At 40.0% G+C, this 20,906-nt stretch overlaps 1 protein-coding gene across 1 annotated transcript; it reads left to right on the forward strand.

Annotated features, from left to right (window-relative positions):
• The first annotated feature begins 1,512 nt into the window (after window positions 1-1,512).
• On the forward strand, window positions 1,513-20,898 carry RAB4A (RAB4A, member RAS oncogene family). The gene is made up of 8 exons (XM_075089509.1): window positions 1,513-1,758; window positions 9,764-9,844; window positions 11,064-11,178; window positions 11,599-11,661; window positions 12,878-13,032; window positions 13,966-14,061; window positions 16,029-16,189; window positions 17,542-20,898. Exons 1-7 carry the CDS (start codon window positions 1,728-1,730, stop codon window positions 16,142-16,144), a joined length of 657 nt encoding a protein of 218 aa, XP_074945610.1. The 5' UTR covers window positions 1,513-1,727; the 3' UTR covers window positions 16,145-16,189; window positions 17,542-20,898.
• The last annotated feature ends 8 nt before the right edge of the window (window positions 20,899-20,906 follow it).

Below are 20,906 nucleotides of genomic sequence, written 5' to 3' on the forward strand. Positions count from 1 at the left end.
ACATTTGGTTAGCCTTTTTTTTTTTGAGCAAAAGTAACCATCTATCAGGAATTTGGTGACATTAGGCCAAACATCTTTAAGGTCCAACCTTACCATCAAAATATACCGCTTTGGAGGACAGCTTTCAGCCTCAAAGCCCTGGTCTGTGACGCACTGGGATCCACACAGCTCATGTGAAGAGCCCCCAGCTTCCTCCAGTGTTCTCGAGAGCAGATACCCCAGACAAATGTTCACCTCAATATCCTCTGTGCATCAGGGCTATGATAACTTTGGGAACCTGTGTATATAACCTCTAATTACTGTTAATAGCATGAACTCATTAAGTAGTTGGTTCTTTGAAAACTGTAGCAAGTCTATACGGATCCACAACATCAAAAATAACCAGCAGATCTTCTGAGGGGTTCTTGGTGCCGGCTCAACATGTATTGTTTCACTGAATAGAGATAGGAACTTAAAAGCTGACCTTTGACCAGCAATATACTGGGTAAGGAAATGGCTGGGACATGCAGAGGCTGCTTTTCCTGCAGCTTGGGAGATGATGAAAAAGTGGAAAGAATAAGAAGTTGTGAGCAACAAGATTAAATCCCAGAAACAACAGAAGAGGAATTTTTAAAAGGACTGGAAGAAAGATGAATGTGGACGGGACACAGGGAGTATTGTCTGGGGGATGGGCAAAGATGGACAGGCTGTTGTGGTGGAGTCTTAGTGCCCCTTGCTGCTAGACTCAAGGGGATCACAGCAGAGTGAATAACACATCAAAGAAACAATACTATAAATGAAGTGCTATTGCACTCAGGAAGTTTATTCAGCGATTGACTTTCCTTGGGGTTTATCTTGGAGGTAAGAACAGCAATGACAGTCAGGAGCTCCGCAAAAAAAAACCAAAAAACCAACCCACAACCCAAATCCCAGTCTGTTAGGTTATATATACCATGTCCTTCAAAAAGATTTGCTGCAAAAGGCTCCGCCTTTGGCTGAAATGCTGGTGATTGGGGGAGGGAATTTCAGAGCATCTGAGGTAGGCATTTTAGGACTGTCCAGCTTTTAGCTGGACGGTAAGATAGTTTTCGGGAGGAACTGTCACACGGAGGTTCTGCGCTGTAAAACTTTTTTTACGTTTGCGTGCTCATTAGCACCAGAACCGAGGGACTGCTCCTCCCGAGGGGGGCCTGACCAGCGGCCGCGAAGGGGCGCCCCGCTCCCCGCAGCGGCCTCCCCAGCTCCGGCATCGCCCAGGAAGAGCGGCGGTGAGGGGGGACTCATTTTAACCCCACAAACACGGTTCAGCTCGGGAGCGGTTTGTGAAGGAGACGACGGGGACAGAGACGGGGACAGAGACGGGGACAGAGACGGGGACAGAGACGGGGACAAACCGCCGACCTCCCCTCACAGCCCAGCCCCGCCCCAACGGCTCCGCACGTGCGCCGTGTTTTGGTAACGGCCCCCGGGCGGAGGCGTGGCCGCCGGCCGCCAGCCCGCTGCGCATGCGCGGGGAGGCGGGTCTCACGGGCTCCCCACACCCCTCCGCTCCTGCCGCCGCGGCCGCGAGGGTGAGGCGGCCCGGGCGCGCGTGCGCAGCCGCGGCCCTTGGTGGCGGGGCTGAGGCGGGCCGGGGCGGCCGGAGCTTGTCCGCTTCGCTGCCGGGCCGGGCGCCTCTGCCGGTCAGCGCCGTCTCCGGGCAGGGGAGGAGAAGGGTGTGTGTGTGTGTGGGGCTCGCCGCTCCCGAAATGTCGCAGACTGCCATGTCCGAGACCTACGGTAGGAGCCGGGGGCGGGGCGGGAGGGCCGTCCTCTTCCTCCTCCCCTCGCGGGGAGCGGGCGCGGGTGGTCACCTCCTGAGGAGCGGGGGCCGAGCCCGTGTGGCGGGGGCCGTGGCGTGGCGGGCCCCGGCCGCAGGCGGGTTTCTCCCCGCGACCCCTGTGCTTGTCCTTTTTCGCCTGTTCCTGTGAGCTGCGTGCACTGCAACCCCCTGCCCCGGGCTGACACGGCGATGAGGGCTCACAGTTATCTCTCATGGTGTGGAGGTGTTGACTCGTAAGTGAAATCTAAGGGACGGAGTTCGGGCACTACTTGTTATAGTTCAGTGAATTCGGAAGGAAAGTTGCAGTGCGTGTCCCCGGGGAGAAGCTGGCCGCCTCTTTAATTGGAGATTGTGTTCTTTCGCGGCTCAGGTTAGGATTTCAGTCCTCTCCTCTCAGATGTGCAAGCGATAAAAAGAACTGATTGTGAGAGTGAGCGAGGGGAAAAGCTCAGTGAATATGTTCATACGTCCCTGAGTTGGCATGGATGTCCAACTACTGCCAGTAGAAAAACCATCCGAAGGAGTAAGTATGAGTGCTGGCACTGGCAGGGTGTGTCAGTGCCTTACCGGGAAGCATCAGAGAGAAGTGAGGAGTCGAAAAGGTTTGCAGAGCTAGTATTGCTGGCTAGGTGGAGGAGATGGGAAGTGGCTGGTTAGTATTCATTTCTTTCTAACTTTGCTTGAAGGAATTATTTTTATTTAAATCAATTTTCTTTTCCTCTCCTTTCTGTAACGTAGAGTTTTGTAATATTTTGCAGTGTAGAAGTGCTATCATATACGTAAACATTTTCAAAGTACATATGATGGGCTACTGGAGAGTAAGACCAGAACTGAATACTGCGATAAACCCTTTCACTTGTCATTTTCTGGCTTTGTCTGTTGCAACATCTTCAGTAGCTGTTCACGCTTCAGAGCTGGACTTGCATCCTCTTGCTTTTAGAGCAGATTTTTGAAAATAAGGAATAGTTTGGATATTTACAGCAAAGTTGAATCCAACTCTGCTAACTGTGATCGCCCTCAGAAGTTCTTACTAGCAGGCTAACTTACCTGATTGTTTCTGCTATGTAACTCAGTTTATTTTCAGTACCCTGGTCACCAGCACTTAAGATGTTTTGTCCCACCTGTCAGTGCTTTGGTGTACAGCAAATGCATAGAACTAAGGAGCAAAATGAGGCAAGAGTGTGGGGCAGCCCTTGAAGTGCAAATGTTAGGATATCAAGACCCTGCTTAGTTTTTTCCATACTTTCTTGGAATATGTAAAACTTACATAGAAACCAGAGAGCAGTTGATTTAGATGTGAGTTTGAAATGATTCCTGATGCTCTGAACTCTTGTGATCAAGAACTGGGATCACTTTGGCTGTGCTTATGGTGGGATTGGTGGCCTCTAAGCAAATGAGTGGGTAGACAACCAGAGATGACAGAATTTCAGCAGTGCTCCTCGTGTAATGCTGTAATGTAAGCAAGCTAAATAGATGATTGAATCTTAAACAAGTACATTTCAACATTTTTGCATTGTTCCAGTGATGCAAAATAGCAATTGTAAGCCTACTGTAGCTGTTGATACTTTGCGATTGTCTTGATGTCATAGAAAATGAGCCCTTAAAATTAAAGGTTTGCAGTTGTTGTGGTCTGTTCTGTTTATTTGTTTAATTCTAGTTTGGTAGATTTCTCTTTTGAGTTTCAAGGTTTGTTCTATTCATACACAAGCTACAAAAATTCTGAGCTAGAATACTTGAGAGGTTTAGAGTAGATAAAAGAATAAAAACTAAATTATAACTTAAAATTTAACAACGGCTATACCGGCTCTGACCATAACAGTAACCAATACCTAATTTTGCTGTGTCCTGACCCCATATTGACAATTCAAAGTAAACAGTATGATGTGATAAAATCATGGATCTTCTGTGCTTGATGAACTCTCTGGCATTTAATGTGCTCACTGTCCTAACAAAGAGTGGTTTGTTTCTGACCAGCTGTTACAGTGATCATCAAGGATGACAGAAGTGTTAGGGCAGTTTCCCCCTCATGACTGAGATCAGCGGCCCCTGTATCGCCTCAGTGCTGGAATCCCTGTAGCTACTGCCCTTGTAGGTGCTTATTCATGAGTTGGATTTTTCTTCTTATCACCTGGACTACAACTCGCTCTAATTTGGGTGTGCTCTGTTAGAAAGCGGTTGGGTTTTTTGCTTGTTCTGTTTTTAATGTCATTTTGCTGTCTGACTTCTACATTACTTTAATTTTGCTGTGGGGTTTCAACTTCTCTTCACTTTGAAGGGGGGAGGGTATTTTTACTCAACCTATGAGAAATAGAGAGTCTTTCCTCTGATCTGTCTTTTCTGCCTATAATACTTCATTATCCACCTCAGGTAATTTACATGTCTCTTTCTCCCTGAGTTCTTTTCTCTGTCTCAAGTTCTGTATGCTTTGAACCTTTTCTGTTCATCCAGACTCATCAACTCTTTATGTCCCTTGCTGTGATTCTTATCTCTTGGCTTTTTTCAAACCAAGGTCTGCAGCCTCTCATAGTCTTGGCACAAATTCTTTGTTCGCAAACCATATCTTCTGTCCTGTAGATCTATTTCATCAGTTGTACATCTTCTGTTCTTAGCTTTCTAATCTGTTTATCCCTTTCCTACATGATCTATTTATTTCCCTTACAAAGTGCCAAAACAGTCTTGAACAGAAGAAAACTCCATGAATTTTGAGACTAAGTTTAGAAAGAATATTTTACTGCTGTTTTTGGAAGAGGAGGGTCATTCTTTAAAAAGTTTATCTTGTAACATGGGAAACAAATTTCTTATTCATAGGGAAATTATTTTAACTGGAGTTTTCTGAGGTCCAATGACCCCTCTGTAGATAGTTACGATGTAACAGCACATGCATGCTTTCTCCTGCTTCCCAGTGCTAAATGTACAGGGTTTTGTGTTACGGTGAATGTAGACTGACTTAAGAATTGCTTACCCTTATAACAGGTAAATGCAAAGCAACCTTTGGATTTTAATGGTAGAAGGATTGAAGAAAGGTTTTACTACCTGTGAGTAGATGTGGCATGTAAGATTCCAGTAAAATCTCTTCAGTCCCTACTTCCGTGTGTTTCTCTACCAGTATCTACTACTGCCAGTCTTGTCACGAGTTTATCGATTTCTATCATTGTCAGATAAAGTGAAGCCTTTCTGTCAATGTAAAAATACTCCTTTTTGGACTGGAAAATTCATTCTTTCCTTCCTATCCCCCCCACCCCCTTATCTGGTGGTCTCTGCATTTATCACCTTGGCCTTCAGTTTATTTCAAATCTGATTTTATTTCTTAGAGGGCATAGCTCTTTTGCTTGTAAGGAAGCAGATCTTCCCTCTTTCAAGTGTTTGTTATGCAGATTGGAATAGAGCCGGGTTTATGTGTTCTACCTGCTTTTCTTGTTAACTTCTATTGCTAGAAAAAGGAATAAGCTTATCTTTTTCCCTCATGTAGAGGTAGCACATGCCAGTAGGAATGCTTCAGAGCACTCTTTCCTTATGCAGACTGCTGCAAAATGGAAGATGTCTAGCTATTAGAAGAGGCTTTTTCATGGCGGGAATGAGAGTTTCCAAAGGGTCAGCATTCATGAATATAAGTTCTGCTCTTTTATCAAGGAGTTGGAAGAAGTCTGAACTGAGATTGAGGCTGTAATTTAGTCTTTTTTTTTTTTTCTTCTGTATTAGCAAGCATATAAGAAACAATTTGATTCTCATTACGTCTTAAAGACTAAGCTGCAGTAGCTGAGAAGCTGTTCAGTTATTTGTTCTGCTGGAGTAAACTTCAGTCAAAGGAGGAGGTTGGGTGTCTGGGTGTGGTTTCCACATCAACCATCTGTTTTTGCTGGTACTTAAGTCAAGCCCACAATTGTCTCCCTTCTCCTTTACCCTCAGCTTCCCCCATCCCCTCCCTCCCCAACATGTAGTGTAGCTGCTGCTGCATCTTTGGGGTGGAGCCATAGTTTTACTCCTTTTCACCTATGCTAGAAAATAAGTTTTGTTCCCTGTACCCACTACCCAGTTCGGGATCAAGTGGTATCTGTAGCTCACAGAAGGAGTAAGCTGATTCTTTATACTGCCTTATTTCCTTAAACAGCCGTGCTATGCTATCTTCATCTCTTTATCCTTTCTCTAGTGCATGTGTTGTAACCCTTTTTCCTTTTGACACAGAGTTCAGTTTTCATCCTAAGTCCTTTCTGTATAATGTTGATTTTATTTACAGGCAAAGTACTTTAACTTTTCTAGACCTTTTCAGTAGCCAGCATTGTAGTAAGCATTTGTAACGTCTGAATGATGTTGCTTTTTAGCTTTTCCGTGAAGGAGGAAAAACAGAATTCAAAAGAAAAACTTCTCTAGGGTGACAGCCTTGGCAGCTAACTGGAATGTTGGAGCTCAGAGCTGCTTTGTCGATCAGAAGGGGAAAAAAAAAGCTATGAAATGAAGTGACTTAACTCCTCTGGGAGGAGGACACCAAAAAGAAAAACTAAAGCAATTAAGCAGTAGTGCAAACACTAGAACATGAGTTGCGTTTGCTGAAATTGCAAAGAAGGAATACAAAAAATATCTTCCTGAGTGTGAGTACACACTAATGTTACAGATGGGCTAAAAGAAGCTATCTGTCCAATCTCATTCAGCTTCTGTGTTTCTGAACTGTGCTAAATTTTTAGATGCATCTGTACAGTTCAAAGAGAAGATACTTCATGTCCTAAATCAAGGAATAAAGTTATAAAAGTTGAATCGATGTGGTTCCTGTTATCATACAGAATGACATTATAAGAAGTTCCAGAATAACAAAACGAAAAATGTTCTCCCTGCTCTTACCTGGTATGACCTTACTCACCAATACGCTACCCAGGCTGTGAACCTAATAACTCATTAAATATGGATATTTGTGACTTTTGGTACTGGCAAATCCCTTTTCTTGTCCTTCCTTGCAGTTGATTGTGCAAAGTATTCTATATTTCCTGAAATGTGTTATCCAGTGCTTGTGGATAAACTGTTAACATAAGTCAAAGAACAATTTACATAAAATTGGAGTTTGAACTGGTAGAAGCACAGTAACATTTGTGAATGTAACTTCCAAGTGCCATTCGCTCCACCAGTCCGCATGTGTTTGGAAACATTGCTGCCTTCGGTGCAGAAAGGTTTTGATTTTTTTATTACAAGATTGCAATATTTCCATTCTGTGGTAGAACAAAGCACATTTCTCTTACTTTCATACTGTAAACAAGTGAACTGTAACTGCAGTTTCAAATTTCACCTTAGAAAACCTGTTTGCTATTTTGCCAGAGGGAAATGGACTTTTTTGTCTGCTAAGTAAGCAAGTATTGAATCGGCATCTAAGTGATTTATTTGTAGGAAAGATTCCCTTTTAAGGCTGTCTGGCACAATAGAATCTTGATAGGAATTGGAAATCTATTATAAAGTGCTGCTAGCATATGTTATCAAATTAAAGCCATGAATATAAATCCCCAAATGTCATTCTTGCTTTCAGAGCAAAATATAAAGCATTTCAACTTAAAGCACCTCAGGAAAAACACACTGCTGTTCTGAAGCTATTCCAGATCTGTCCCTGGCAGCAACACCATTGGTTCAGTTTCTCACTGACCTACAGCCTGTCTGCACAGAACGGAGATGCGTATTAAATGTCCTGTTCCATGTGGTTTTGTGGGTTGCACGAGCATGGCTTTGTGAACCACATGTAACAACCAGTGCTTACAATCACAGAGCAAATTAGTGTAGGAATAGAGATTTGGGTTTATTCTTTTCCTGGTTTAGTTTGACAGTAGCTGTTATAGTACTGTCAATAGTATGAGTCTTCGATGGAAAAAAGGAAGGTAGACTTGAATTTTTTAGTTGTTTTTAACAAGAAAGTCTGACAAACAGCACTCACCAGATACGTAGAACCAGTTTTAACTGGATTTCAGATTTATTTTTGGAAAACTGCAGAGACCAGAAACAGATTATTTTGATTGTGACTATGTCTCAGAACATCTCACATTTTGAGGAACTCTCTGAAAGTGATAAAACCAGTGAGATTACACACACCCACAGCAGCTTAAATATACAAAAATGTACACAAGACAGCTAACTAGTGATATTTGGCCCATAAAAGAGAAACTTGGCTGGCTTTCTCTTAACCTAATGCTTTGGGGCTATTTATGATATCTACAAACAGTCAAGATTTGATAGAATGAAGCATTCTCAGCTTCAGTGAGTCTTGCAGTTTGAGATGACTTGAAGGGCCCTTCTTTATGGGAGGTAACACACAAAATTTTTGCAACCTCTGAAGCAAAATCCTTCTTGTAACTATTTTTCATCCAGAAAGCATGAGCAGCTGGGTGGGGGCGTGAAGAATGAGAGGAGTTTGGAACAGAATGTCTTTGGCATGTAAATGGTCATATTTGTGAGCAAGAAACAGCAATCTCTTTCTGAGAAGGGTAGAATATCAAATCTATACCAAGCTTGTTGCAACATTTGAAACAAGAAGAATCATGCTAAGGTAAAATGTAAAAAAGCAAAAAATCCTTAGTAAAAATAAATATGAATAAAATTTGAAAGACAGGTAAGGGCGAAGGATGGCAGATATTCCCAGATTCATAGCCCTCTGGTTTGCTATTGACTTTCCAACAGTAGGAATTTTCTTCCTGTATGAGAAACGCGCTTGTTGCTTTTACCACTGCTAGGGGGTGTTTATGATGTACCATAACAAAGAACAACTCCTGCATGAAACGGAATGAGCACGTAGATTTGTGTGCATGTTAAATCAAATTTGTAAAACTAAAGACTTAAACAAGGTTCTAAGAGTAATGTATCAGTGCTTTGACTTGCTTAGCATAGTCTAATTTTTTTTTTTATTCTGCCATGCCCTGGGCCAATAGCCAATTGACAACTCTGTTCATGAAATTAATCTTAAGTTTTTATTTTTGTGGATATTGCAAACTTAATCCTTTTCATTGCATGCTTACCTGATGCCTTCTTGAGACCTGCTACATTTATAAGAGAAACTGTGCAATGAAGTTGTAAAGATGACTGTAAAAAAAAAAAAAGGAAAAAAAAGCTGTTGCTGGTAGAAAAATAAATAGTGAATCTTGCACAAACTAAAGGTTGTCTTGCTGGCTGTATATTAGAGGAAGCAATTGCAAACTTTCTAATCACTGTTTACCTGTGTGTACGTTTGAGAGCGGTAAGACAAGGAAGCTTTCTTCAGTCTTTAGCCAAACTGGAAGCACAGCGGAGGAGGTAGTACTAAAGCATTACATGTAACTGTTAAAACAATGCAAATGGAACATAAATCTTGAATACATGTATTACTAATGAAGTCTGATGTAAATAGCTCATAAATAGGTACAGTGCCGGAAATACCTGTATATTAATTTACTACGTGGAGGAAATGTGAAAGCAGGCATCCCAGAATCAAAATTACTACTCGCCTGTAAATTTTCTAGGAAAATATTGTAGTTGTTCCAGCTTTACAAGTATTAAAATCAAGTGTGAGTTCCAAGTAATGTGAATAAAATTTTAAAAATACAAAAATTTTTAAAAGTACAAAACCATATAGATTTTAAGAAATGACATCATTATATAGGGCATTTGTACTGACTATAGCTAATAGCTTACATAGCCTTAAAACAGGTTGCTGGAATACAAGCCAACCGTATACCTGTAATTCAGTCTATTTTAACTGAATTCAAATTCATTCATTTCCATCTCCTCTTGTCATTCTTATGTCTCCATAAACAAACAGCAATCTTAGCTCTTTGTAACATCAGGGTTGGATACACTGGGATATTCTTCAGATTAATTGTTATTTTGCTAAGTTTGTCACTTATTCCCTTTTACTTGAAAAAAACAGCTACTAGGGAATAGCTGGCTTGTGTACTTGGTCTTGTGACAAAAATGTGAGTGCATGGTAAAATTCAGCAATTTTTTTTTCCTTTCAATCTTCAGATTTCCTGTTTAAGTTCTTGGTCATAGGAAATGCTGGAACTGGAAAATCCTGCTTACTACACCAATTTATTGAAAAGAAATGTAAGTATATATGAGCACAGTAAAGAGTTCTCCATTGCTTTGTACTACAGATGAAGGCTCTGCCTACATGGGTATCTATTCTTTGTATGGAAGTTCCCGTAATTCTCTTGTTTGTATAGATGAGGGTTTTGACTGAGTATTATTTTCAGAACCATGCTATGAGTCTTTATTGCTCGCTGTTTGCCTCTAATCAAAAGCCTGATACTGAGCAGTATTCTCTTACTCTCAAATAAACATAACAGGATATCCATGAAAATACAGACTTTTCATAAGAATTATATCTTGCAGCTATAAGCTTCCCTATATACCTAGTAGAGACTTGGATGTTGTAGAAAAAATACTGAGCAGATGAAAGAAGAGTTGAACTGCTTGAGTAGATTTTGAAAGCCTGTTGGACAGAACTCAAATCTCCCAACATTTAGTCTCTTTCTGAATAAATAGGCACTCCGTGTTCTTCATTAAGGACTGTATTCTATGATAAATACCGGTAGAAACTCCATGGCAAATGTTATTTAGAGATTAATAGATGATATAAAGAAAATTTCCTCTTAGGTAGTGCATTTAGCATCATGAGTAAACAAAAATAATATGACTTTAGAACTGCTATCTTTCTCAACCAAGTGGTAATTCACCTTACCTCTTGAGGAATGGCTCTAGGATAATAATGTGTAATCACTAAGGAACATGGCCTGATCCCATGGCTGAGGTTGAACTGTGACCTTGCTTCTTGTATGGGCAGTTGTATATTGCTGAGAATCTGTGATAGGAACAGTGTACCTAGAGCGAGTATCTTAACTTCGTACTTTAAAGAAGCAGCTTTTGCTGATTGACGGTCAAGACTGTGTCTGTTTGTGTTCTGCTTTTCCAGGAGTTTTAATTTTAAATTGCATCAAAGTATTAAAAAACATAGTTGGGGAAAAAAGCCTACAAAAGTTACCTTGCTGCTTATTAATGTGAACTGGGAATGATTTGATTAAGGCAGGCTTTTCTAGTAATGATTTTGAATTTAACAAACTGTTCAAAAATTGTAACAATGTTTATTTCTGCATGGTGGCGGTAGCCTTATGGGTGGCACTGATTTGGTGGTTCAGGAAGTAGTTTGTAATTTGAATACTGAGGAGTTGTGATTATATCTAAGTTGGATTATGTAAAAACTAATTATTCACTCTAACTATTCTCCAAATAAGTCTGGTTTTATTTCTTTTTTTTTTTTTTGTAGTCAAGGATGACTCAAATCATACTATAGGAGTGGAATTTGGTTCAAAGATCATAAATGTTGGTGGTAAATACGTAAAATTGCAGATATGGGATACAGCAGGACAAGAGAGATTCAGGTACCCTTGTCAACCATTGTATTAAGTGTTTGTTATTATATTGTTGCTGTGGGTGTTGGGTACTTTGCTCATTCTCTCCTCAATGCTGAGAGTTCAAACGAAAGTTAATTATGCTGTTTTCATACCACCCTCAGCTCCCAGTTGTATCTAGCCGTATAGTATGGCAATATGTGGTGACTTCAGCAGCTCACAGGTCATGATGGACTTTGAGAATCCCTGTACAGCTATATTTAGTGGAAGTGCTTCATCAAAATTGAGTTGTAAATAGTCTGTTCCCGCACAGCTCATAATGTCTAAAAAACACATTGTATTTTAAAAATGTAAATTATAATTCTGTTTCATAATATAGATTGCATTATATTAACCCAGATTGAAACAATGACGATATTACAGAAATGTACATTTGTAATTCTGTTTCAGGTCTGTTACAAGGAGTTACTATAGAGGAGCTGCAGGTGCTTTGCTAGTCTATGATATAACCAGGTAAGAAAGCTAGCAACTCTTCTGTTTGTAGACTAGCAGATACTATTAACACATAATGATTCATCCTGAAGCACCTAATCCTCTAACAGAGAATGGGCAGGAATAAAAGAAAATAAGCATAAAATGCTTCTGTTTTAGCACATATTTAAGTTTTGGAACTTGCTTAGATAAGATATCGTGAATGTCATAAACAGTCTCAAAGGGTTAGACAAATCCATGGGAACTGGCCCACCAGTAGCTTTTCTAGTCACAGTGGACTACATGCAACCACTGGCTCAGGACGCCTTGCAGCAGAAACTAAGAGCAGACTTTAGCCACTTCTAACCAGGGTGGTACACCTCTATTTGTGGAAACTGCTTATTAGTATGCTGGTATAACAGGTCATCCTATGGAGAAGCTAGCTCTACCTGCATATTCCTTACCTGTAGCCCAAAATTCTGTTCATCTCTTCATCTTTTAATATTTTAATATTATAGGCAGCCAATAGAATTACCATTACACATTGTCACATTTTTTCCTGGCCACCGTTGACTGATACCTGTCAGATAATTTTCATGTTGCTTAATGATGATTCACTAGATCTGTTGCTTTTTGTCCTGTGAGTGGACTGTTCTCTGAGCTGTCTTTGAAATCTGTGTTTTGTGCTTAAGGTCGGCTTGGACTCATTTGTCAGTCTTACTGCTTGTAGTGGTGGTCAGAGATAAAGCCTTCAATGACTAATGGTGCATGCAGGGTAACTGCTGGAGATATTATTAGTCTTGACACAAATGTGAAAGTTCAGGCATGCAGTTCTCCGCAAGTGTAGTAAATTCTTACAATCCCACCTGAAACTAAGGTATCTGTTGAATTCCATGTTAATAACCCATTCTGTTATCCCAAAATCTCATGCACAGAAGACTGAAGTGCTTAATTAAGATTAGTGCTTAAAATTTTAGCTTTTCGTATTAACAGGGTATTTCGTAATTGTGTATATTGATTTATATATTGTGGATGATTTAATTTTGGTTTTTAAAAACTAAGCCTTTAAATAGTTTCATGAAGGAGCTTGATACTCTTCTCAGTTCATAGCTGGCATATGGAGATGTGTAGGTGACTTGCCTGACTAGCAGCAGTTCGTGGTTTGCCACAAACACGGATTTGCCTTCTGAGTTTTAGTTCAGTGATCTGTTCACTAGAAATGAGTGTGTTCTAATAAAGGATGTCATCTTCTACATAGCCGGGAAACCTACAATGCACTTACTAATTGGTTGGCGGATGCAAGAATGTTAGCAAGTCAAAATATTGTTATAATACTGTGTGGAAACAAAAAGGATCTTGATGCAGATCGTGAAGTAACTTTTTTAGAAGCATCCCGGTTTGCACAAGAAAATGGTAAGTGGTACAAAATCTTCATGTAGCATTCAAAGGTGCTTAATGCTTAAAATATTTGTGCATGCAATTAGGAGTGCTTTGCCCACTGTACCTTGCCAAATATTTACAGAAACAAGTTCTGTCAGTACACGAGGCATAGAGGGAGGGCAGTGCCTGCAGTGAGAACTACACGTACTATTTAAGTCTCATTACCAGTGATTCTTCCAGTTGCAGCTGCTACATAAGGATACCACAAAGAATACCTTCTATGTGGAGAGATATTCCCTAGGGAATGTAATGCAGCTTCAGGTATTGCCTTGCCTCCAAAGGACTGAGGAGAAAACAAAGAGCACAATTTCCTAGTTTTCAGCATCTTATAGATCCTATAGATCGTAGACAAGGTTGGATGGGGTGTGCTGCAGTTGGAAGCAATGAGTTTTACTCATGGGAAACTGAGTTCTGTGCATGGCATGGATCCATAGGACTATTACCTCGACTGTAGCGTTCAGAATTTCCAGTCTGAGGACACGTTTCTTTGGCAGCTCAAGCCAGTCTCAGTCTGAGCTTCCGTGCTGCAGTCCTGCCATCAGTAAAACCTCTTTGCTTGTATAAATCAATTATAAATAGCCTTTTCTACCAACTGTGGCTGCTGGTTGTCCTTTTGCATATAACTTTCTATTAATGGGAAGCTATATGAAGTTCTTGGGTTTCATGAGCTACTTTGCATGCACAGCCCAGGTTTTTTTCTTTGGATTCCAACTTTCTAGGGTTAATGTATAAATTTCAGAGGAAGTCTTCTGTGGTTTTGCCATCAAAAGCTATTTTTCCAGACCATAATATTTGCCAATAGTTCTCCTTAAAAAGATGTTTATTGTTGCTAGCTTTCATGCTTTGAATTACCATATCAGATAACCCAGACTTGTTTTGAGATTGTTTTTCTGTTGTCAAATGCAGAGCTGATGTTCTTGGAAACAAGTGCACTAACGGGGGAAAATGTTGAAGAGGCCTTTGTACAGTGTGCAAGAAAAATACTCAACAAAATCGAATCGGGTAAATTGAGATTTATATTATTTTAATGATTTGGGGTTTTTTTTCTGAAAACTGAAAGTACCTGTGGAAATACCACCATTCAAAGTTCTCTAATAGAATTAACTCAGAGAACCAAAACTTCACTGTGCTAAAATAACCCATTTGGTTTATAACTGCTTCCCATATGTTTTAATAAGAATGGACGTCTAAGCCAGATCTGTATATCTAAAAACGGGGGTGGTGTGAGTTACGGGTGATTTTTACACAGAGATTACCTTACCAGCCAGCTCTGAGTGTAGGCTGTGCATTCTGATGGTTGCTGTGTCCCTGCAGACACAAAGCCTGAGATTAGGCAGTTTTTAGCAATGCAGAATAAACACCTACTATCAGGGCAGACATAACTTCTGCTTCTCATATGTAGCTTACAGTCAAGAGAAATTTGAACAATAATACTGAAAATTTCAGGGATGTTTCCTAGCAACTGTGTTTCTCTGAAGTGACCTCTCTGCCTCTCAGTTGAAACCATTTTTGCTTTTGCAGATCTAGAAATATACCAGAAGCTTCTCAGCACAAGTGGGCAGATTTCTATCAGAGACAGGCTTCTAAGTGGTTAGAGTGTCATTACAGCTAATTTGCATTCCAGTTTTCCTCTCTTATCTTCTAGTTGTTTGATATATTCAAAGTTTTAAGTATTGCCCATATTGAAAAGTCTGTCTCAGACTCTAATTACATATTTTGAATGCCAAACACAAATTTTTAGAGGAAAGAATATAGTATTTTCATAGGAATTTACTGATTACTGCATCAAATCAATGCCAAACAGCGGCTTTCATTTTAAACAAACAAACCCAAACTAAAAAGCAAAGTATAGCTAGTTTCTTACGATACTGCGGTTCCATGACTGATTTAAAGAGGCTTTACCATAACAGAAGTTCTGTTTTCTGAGAGAAGCTCATGTTTCCTTTGTGCCAGCACACAAGCATTGAATCATGGAAAAATTGAGACTGGAAAGAAACTATGGAGGTCTCTAGTCCAACCTCCTGTTTAAATCACCTTCAGGCTCAAAGTGAGAGCAAGTTGCCCAGGGCTTGTTGAGGCACACTTTTTGATGCTCCAGGAACAGAGGTCCCACAGCCCCTCTGGGTGCCATGTCCCAGTGCTAACCAGCTGCTGCTATATACCTAGTCAGTCCCCAGCCTGTGCCAGTGCTTCGGCTTGTTCCGTCACAGGGGCAGAGCTCTGCATGTATAGTTGCTGAATTGCACGAGGTTCCTGCTGGCCTGTTGCTCTAGCTCAGCCAAGCTCTCTTCTGAATGGCAGCCCTACCCTTGAGCTATCAACGGGTCCCCTCCACATGCTGTCATTTGCTGACTTACAGAGAGCACACGTGTGTGCAATGAACCTGAATAAGTGGTCTGAATTATTCAGAAGGATTCTTCCTTTTTTTTTTTTTTTTTTGTAAATAAACTTAATGTTTCTAATCTTGGCTAGTCCACCATACAGCTGTAAGGACATTTCTGAAGGCACGGGGTATAGAGCAGGCAGAAACAGATACCAGAAGCAGGGAATGTTGATATCACTTCCTCTGGGGGCAGTGCATTATGGAGTCCTACTGTCAGATTGATCCATTTTTGTTTGGCTTGGTGTCTACAGCACTTCTTTCTTTGCATACTAGTCTCTGAAAGCAGGTGTTTAACAGTGCTTGCAGAAAACATTTTTGACATTTCCTTTGTTAGAAGTAGTTAATGCAAATACATTTCTTGTACCAGCCTCAGAGACAAATTGCTTTGTCATTATGATTAAGGGCACATGGTTGAAATTACAGAAAATGTTACAGGTTTGCAATTGCCTAAAAGTAAATAGAATTGAATAGACCTCTCCATAACTAGAGCAGAATATCATGCATTTTTATCTAATGTTACCAGTTAAATTGGAATGTATAATTTGCAAGCTATCCATCTTCTTGTGACCATTTTGTTTCTCATCAGGAGAATTGGATCCAGAAAGAATGGGCTCAGGTATTCAGTATGGAGACGCTGCCCTGAGACAGCTGCGATCACCACATAGAGCACAAGCACAAAGTGCTCAAGAATGTGGGTGTTAAAGAAACGAAACACAAAATCCCAAATACTGACTTTAGATACAGAAGGTAAGGTTACAAAAATCTCAGGGTGTTGGGTAAATTGCCATGTTTCATAGATGTGCTGTATCAAGTGCTTGGCTTTTGCAGTTAGCCTGTAAAGTGACATAGAATAAAGTGAAATAATGCACAGTAGAATGGTTTTTTTTTAATATACTTTTGCTTTAGTGGGCAGATGGTAAAAGAAAAATCAGACTAGTACTCTTACTGAAGTATTTATAGTCTTTGCTTACTGGGTAATGCTGTGGAAAAAATTGAAAAATTCTGTGTTCGTGAAATGCATTATTGCCCTAATAGTTACCTAATGTACTGCAGAAAAGGTGAATCATTTCTGTTGTATTGTGGAGAAATATTACTAGAAGTAAGAATTCACAAGATGTATGGTGCAGTACCTTGTCCAAAGCTATTACATAGTCTTTTCTGAAAATATGAAATTTAAAGACTAAGACTTGAAAATTAAAGATAATACTGGATTTCAAACTTCCACTTCGCGCCCCTCCCTGCCACCTGAAAGCAGCCCAAAGTGGTTCTGATTCCTGCCTGCTGTAAGCAGAAGTGTCAACAAGAGAACAGTAGTATTTGCTGCTTAAGCAGAGTTGTCACCTAAAGTAGCTCTTCTAGCGCTGTGGCAGCCCATGCAACAGGTGTGCGGTCTTCTAGGAGTCTTCCAAAGACATTCTCCACAGGAAGTGAGGAACAGATTCTTTTCCCTTTAGCAGTAGTAGGGGAAGAGACCTAAAGGCCACATAAGCTACTCCCAAGAACAGCTTTGTGGTTAGTCTTTCTTATAAACAGTTGTCCTCAAGACACCTTTCAGTATTCGTGGATTTGACTTCATGCCTTGCAGTATGTAAGTGGCTTGTTATGACAGTCCTTTCTCCCTCACGCAATGAGGGTAATTAAGGAATTGCTGAGTAGTTAATTATTCTGATATCATTAATCCTTATTCCTCTAACACAAGGACAGCAATATCAAATTAAACAAGTACTGCAGGCGTAGTTACTGCATCATTTTTACTATATTCATTTTTCATCAGTTTGAGCAGTGCACACCGGCAGAAGCTTTGCAGAATGTTAAATAAAGCAGCAGATAATTCTACGTTCTCATATTGTGTTCTGTATTCCGGGAGCTTAGCTCCCAATTAGAGCTCAGAACTCTAAATAATGGATAGGAATCCTTGAACTGCCTTTGTCCATTATTTTCCATCCTTCACCTTAAGAGACTGCTGGAAAAGGGCATTAATTTAGTCCGGCTTTGGTACAGCTCTGCAGGAGTAAGTAGTTACTGACCTTATTTCAGGAGTTGAGTTTTCAGATTGATGAGCTGTAGATAATTGATGGAAGTTCTTGTGTATTTTACAGCTGTCCTTGCAAATGGTGTTTGAAGAAACAGAAAAGCTTAAAGGCTATGCAGTTTTTAAAAACATCTTTCCACTGTCTACAACCAGAGCAGAGCACTGCTGACAGAAAGGTGTACCGTGTGGTGTGGGGCAGGAATGTTCACGTGACACACAAGTCTGCAAAGCGAACTTGATAATTCAGTGGACAATGTTAAGACTCATACCTGTATGTAAACATTTTCCTATTTTTTGTTCTTTCACTTCTAGTTTAAAGCATTGCTATATACTGTAAATAATGTAACAGTAAATTTACAAAGCATGGTATACTTACGTATGCTGATAGAATGTTGCACTACAAGCAGTTTACTTTTATTTTTTTATCATATAAAATTTAACTGAGGTAGGCTTTGTCATGTTTGTTTGAGCACAATAGTTTATATTTATGTCCTGAATTATAAAACCACTGGCACTGTCAGTGAGGGGTGGTTGTTTAATTTTTTCCTACTTAGTTTGCCATGTTCTAACGAGCTGTTGGCATGACTGATTCTCAGCATATGGTTAGGACCCATATGCATGTTTACTAATATGTCAAGTTGGAAGAGTGATTTTTACTGATGGTCACATATCCTATTTTATCACAGTTCTTAAATAACTTCTGAAGCTCTTTTATCAAACTTCAAAAGTTTAGAAAAAAGGGCGCGCTCTCAAATGGCTGTTGACTGACCCGAATTTTTCTCTTGGTCCTGATGTTTTGTATAGCACTGGCATCATGAAGGCGGAATGTATACGTGAACAGAACTGTGCATCTTCTGTGTGTGTTGCAGTCCTAGGGCAGGGGCGTGGGCCTGTGGAGAATTATCACAGTAGGAGTTCTCCTAACCTTTTATCACAAACAGAGCAATCAGCTGTGGCGATACAAACGGAACCCAAATGGGTTTTTCTGAAGTATCCTGAACATATGACATTTAAAATACTAATTTCTTTTTCTTAGGCATTCATAAAGTACAATTAAGAACTTAAATTTTAAAATTAGACTTTAAAGTTGGGAACCTCCAGTCTGTCTTGCTGGAGCCCTACCTTTGAACTTCACATGAGTGCACTGTATGTAATGGTGTCCACATTACCCCAGGAGACTTGTGATGAGAGGAAAAAAAACCAAGTGCACTGCTTCCAGTGAAACTCAAGGGCAATTTCAGCCTTGGTACTAATTTTTTTTTCTATGTTAAAACCCACAATTCAGACGTTCTTTCCTGCCCTCTTGGTATTGTGGGGAAGAGGCATGGGGAAAGAGATTAGGAATCCTGCCCTCATTCCTCAGCTGGAGACAGAAAAGGAAGAGACTTGTAGAGGGTCCAAGAGGGAGGACTGAACCATGGGTGTTGCGTATCACTTTCACAGTGCCAGGATGACTGATCAGGTAAGAGACCTGTGGCTTTTGTTCTGCCAGATGAGGAGCTGCAGAACCAACCTAGTGTTTCTGGAGGCAGCTGAATTCAATCAATTGAGGGGGCAATTTCACTTGCACTGATGGAAATCAATAGTGATGTTTTTACTTGTGTAACTAGAAATGCGATCTCTCATTGGAACTGCAAATTAACACGAAATAGCTGATCAGATTAGAACCCAGTATTGAAATTCCAAGGTCATACATGCTTTATTTTCTATATGTTACTCTTTCCTATTTAAGGGTCACTTGTCAAATGCCTTTTAAAAACTAAACCAGAAAACTGAACTGATGCTGTAATTCAGAGAGCAATTAAAGCACAAGAGCAAAGCAAGAACGCTACGCATAGGTATACCATCTTTCATGGAATTGGAATTGTGTTTAAAACTATCCCCTTTGCCCTGACATTTTTGGTTAAAATGGATCTTTCTCTGAAAATTATACGCATTAGGTCATCTCTGAATTAAAAAGAATTGTTTGCTTTGTACTTGTAAAGCCTAGGTTTAGTGTTAAAAAGGCTGTTGGGTCCAAAGACTTCCATGTTACATCTCTCTCCGTGTATCTTGTTTTATTTAGGACTGGATTTGTTACGAAGCTGATAACAATTATTCCCAAGGTATATTCTCTTCCTGGTAAGAGTGTAAAGTATTTTTTAAGCAGCTTAACTGTGCATTTACCAGAACAGCAAAGAGCTCCAAAGAAACTTACCTGTCTTAATCCTCACTCAATTTATTTTGGCTTCTGCTATTCAGAACTGGAAGTAATTACCTGGGAGGTAAATGTTGGATGTCGTTGTCTCCTCCACCAATCCAAATGGCATATTATTAACTGACGTCTTGTGTTTCTGCCAGAGTTGGGCAGGGGAGAGCATTGGTTCCAAAACCCCAGACCAGTTCTGGAATGCTAGGAAAAGATGAGATTTTGAGTCTGTTACCTTGCCACAGTCTAATCAGGTTTCTTTGCACGCTGACAAAAGTGAAAGCTGAGCGCTTATTTATTTATCAGCTGGACATAGCACAAGTAGATCTAAAAGTCTCTCTCCTGTTACTGTTACAATGGTTGAACTGGCACTGGCTGTTGATCAAAACTAATTTCTGTTATTACCGTAGCAGTTGAAGGAATGGGGCACTGTTGCCAATTCTGTTTTAAATAGAAACTTTAGGGGTTTGGCAGGGATTTTCTTATACTTCTTCCTGTCCTTTTCCCTTTACAAGGTTGGCCACTTTTGTACACTTGGTTCTTACGATCATTTTGGTCAAGTGTCTTGTGGCTAAGAAGCAGTAAGCACAGTTTTATTCTTTCTGTAACCAACTGTCTTAAGCTGTCCCCTTCCCACCTGGAAGGAAAGAATAGTGTCATTGTAGTAAGTTTTTACATATTTTTACCATTTTTTTAATGCATACTCTTACTGTATACACATTAATCAGGTTAATGTGCATGTTTTGTAGTATCACAACCTTTTATGCTGCATCTCACTGACATTTTAAAAGGAAACTTTCTAAAATAACTCCTGAGGGGAATACTGTTAGAAGCTCTCACCAGTGCAAGCTATATTGCTTACTGCTTCTCAGCTGAGGGTTTTTCATTTCTGAGAATAACCATCAGACCAATAACAGCCCTAGAGTAGATTTTAAGCTTTAGCATTATAGTTCACACAGCTCACTTAAAGAATAAATGATAAAGAGGTTATGTTTTTAGTGTAAAATTCTTACTTTACCAAAGCAAGATGGCTTAGAGTTTTATATGAACTAATACTGGGTACCTGTATCATAGGAGTTACAGGATATGGAGCATCAGCTGTTCAGACCTTTATAAGATTTAAATGTCTTGTTAAAGCCCATGTCTTGCCTTTTAATGAGTCTGTCTGTTGGCCTACACTATTTCATTTAATGCTTGTATCTAGCACCACATAATAAAAATCTTTCTTGATTTTTCTAGGTGTC

Source organism: Phalacrocorax aristotelis, chromosome 3, assembly GCF_949628215.1.
Source record: "Phalacrocorax aristotelis chromosome 3, bGulAri2.1, whole genome shotgun sequence".
NCBI lineage: Eukaryota > Metazoa > Chordata > Aves > Suliformes > Phalacrocoracidae > Phalacrocorax > Phalacrocorax aristotelis.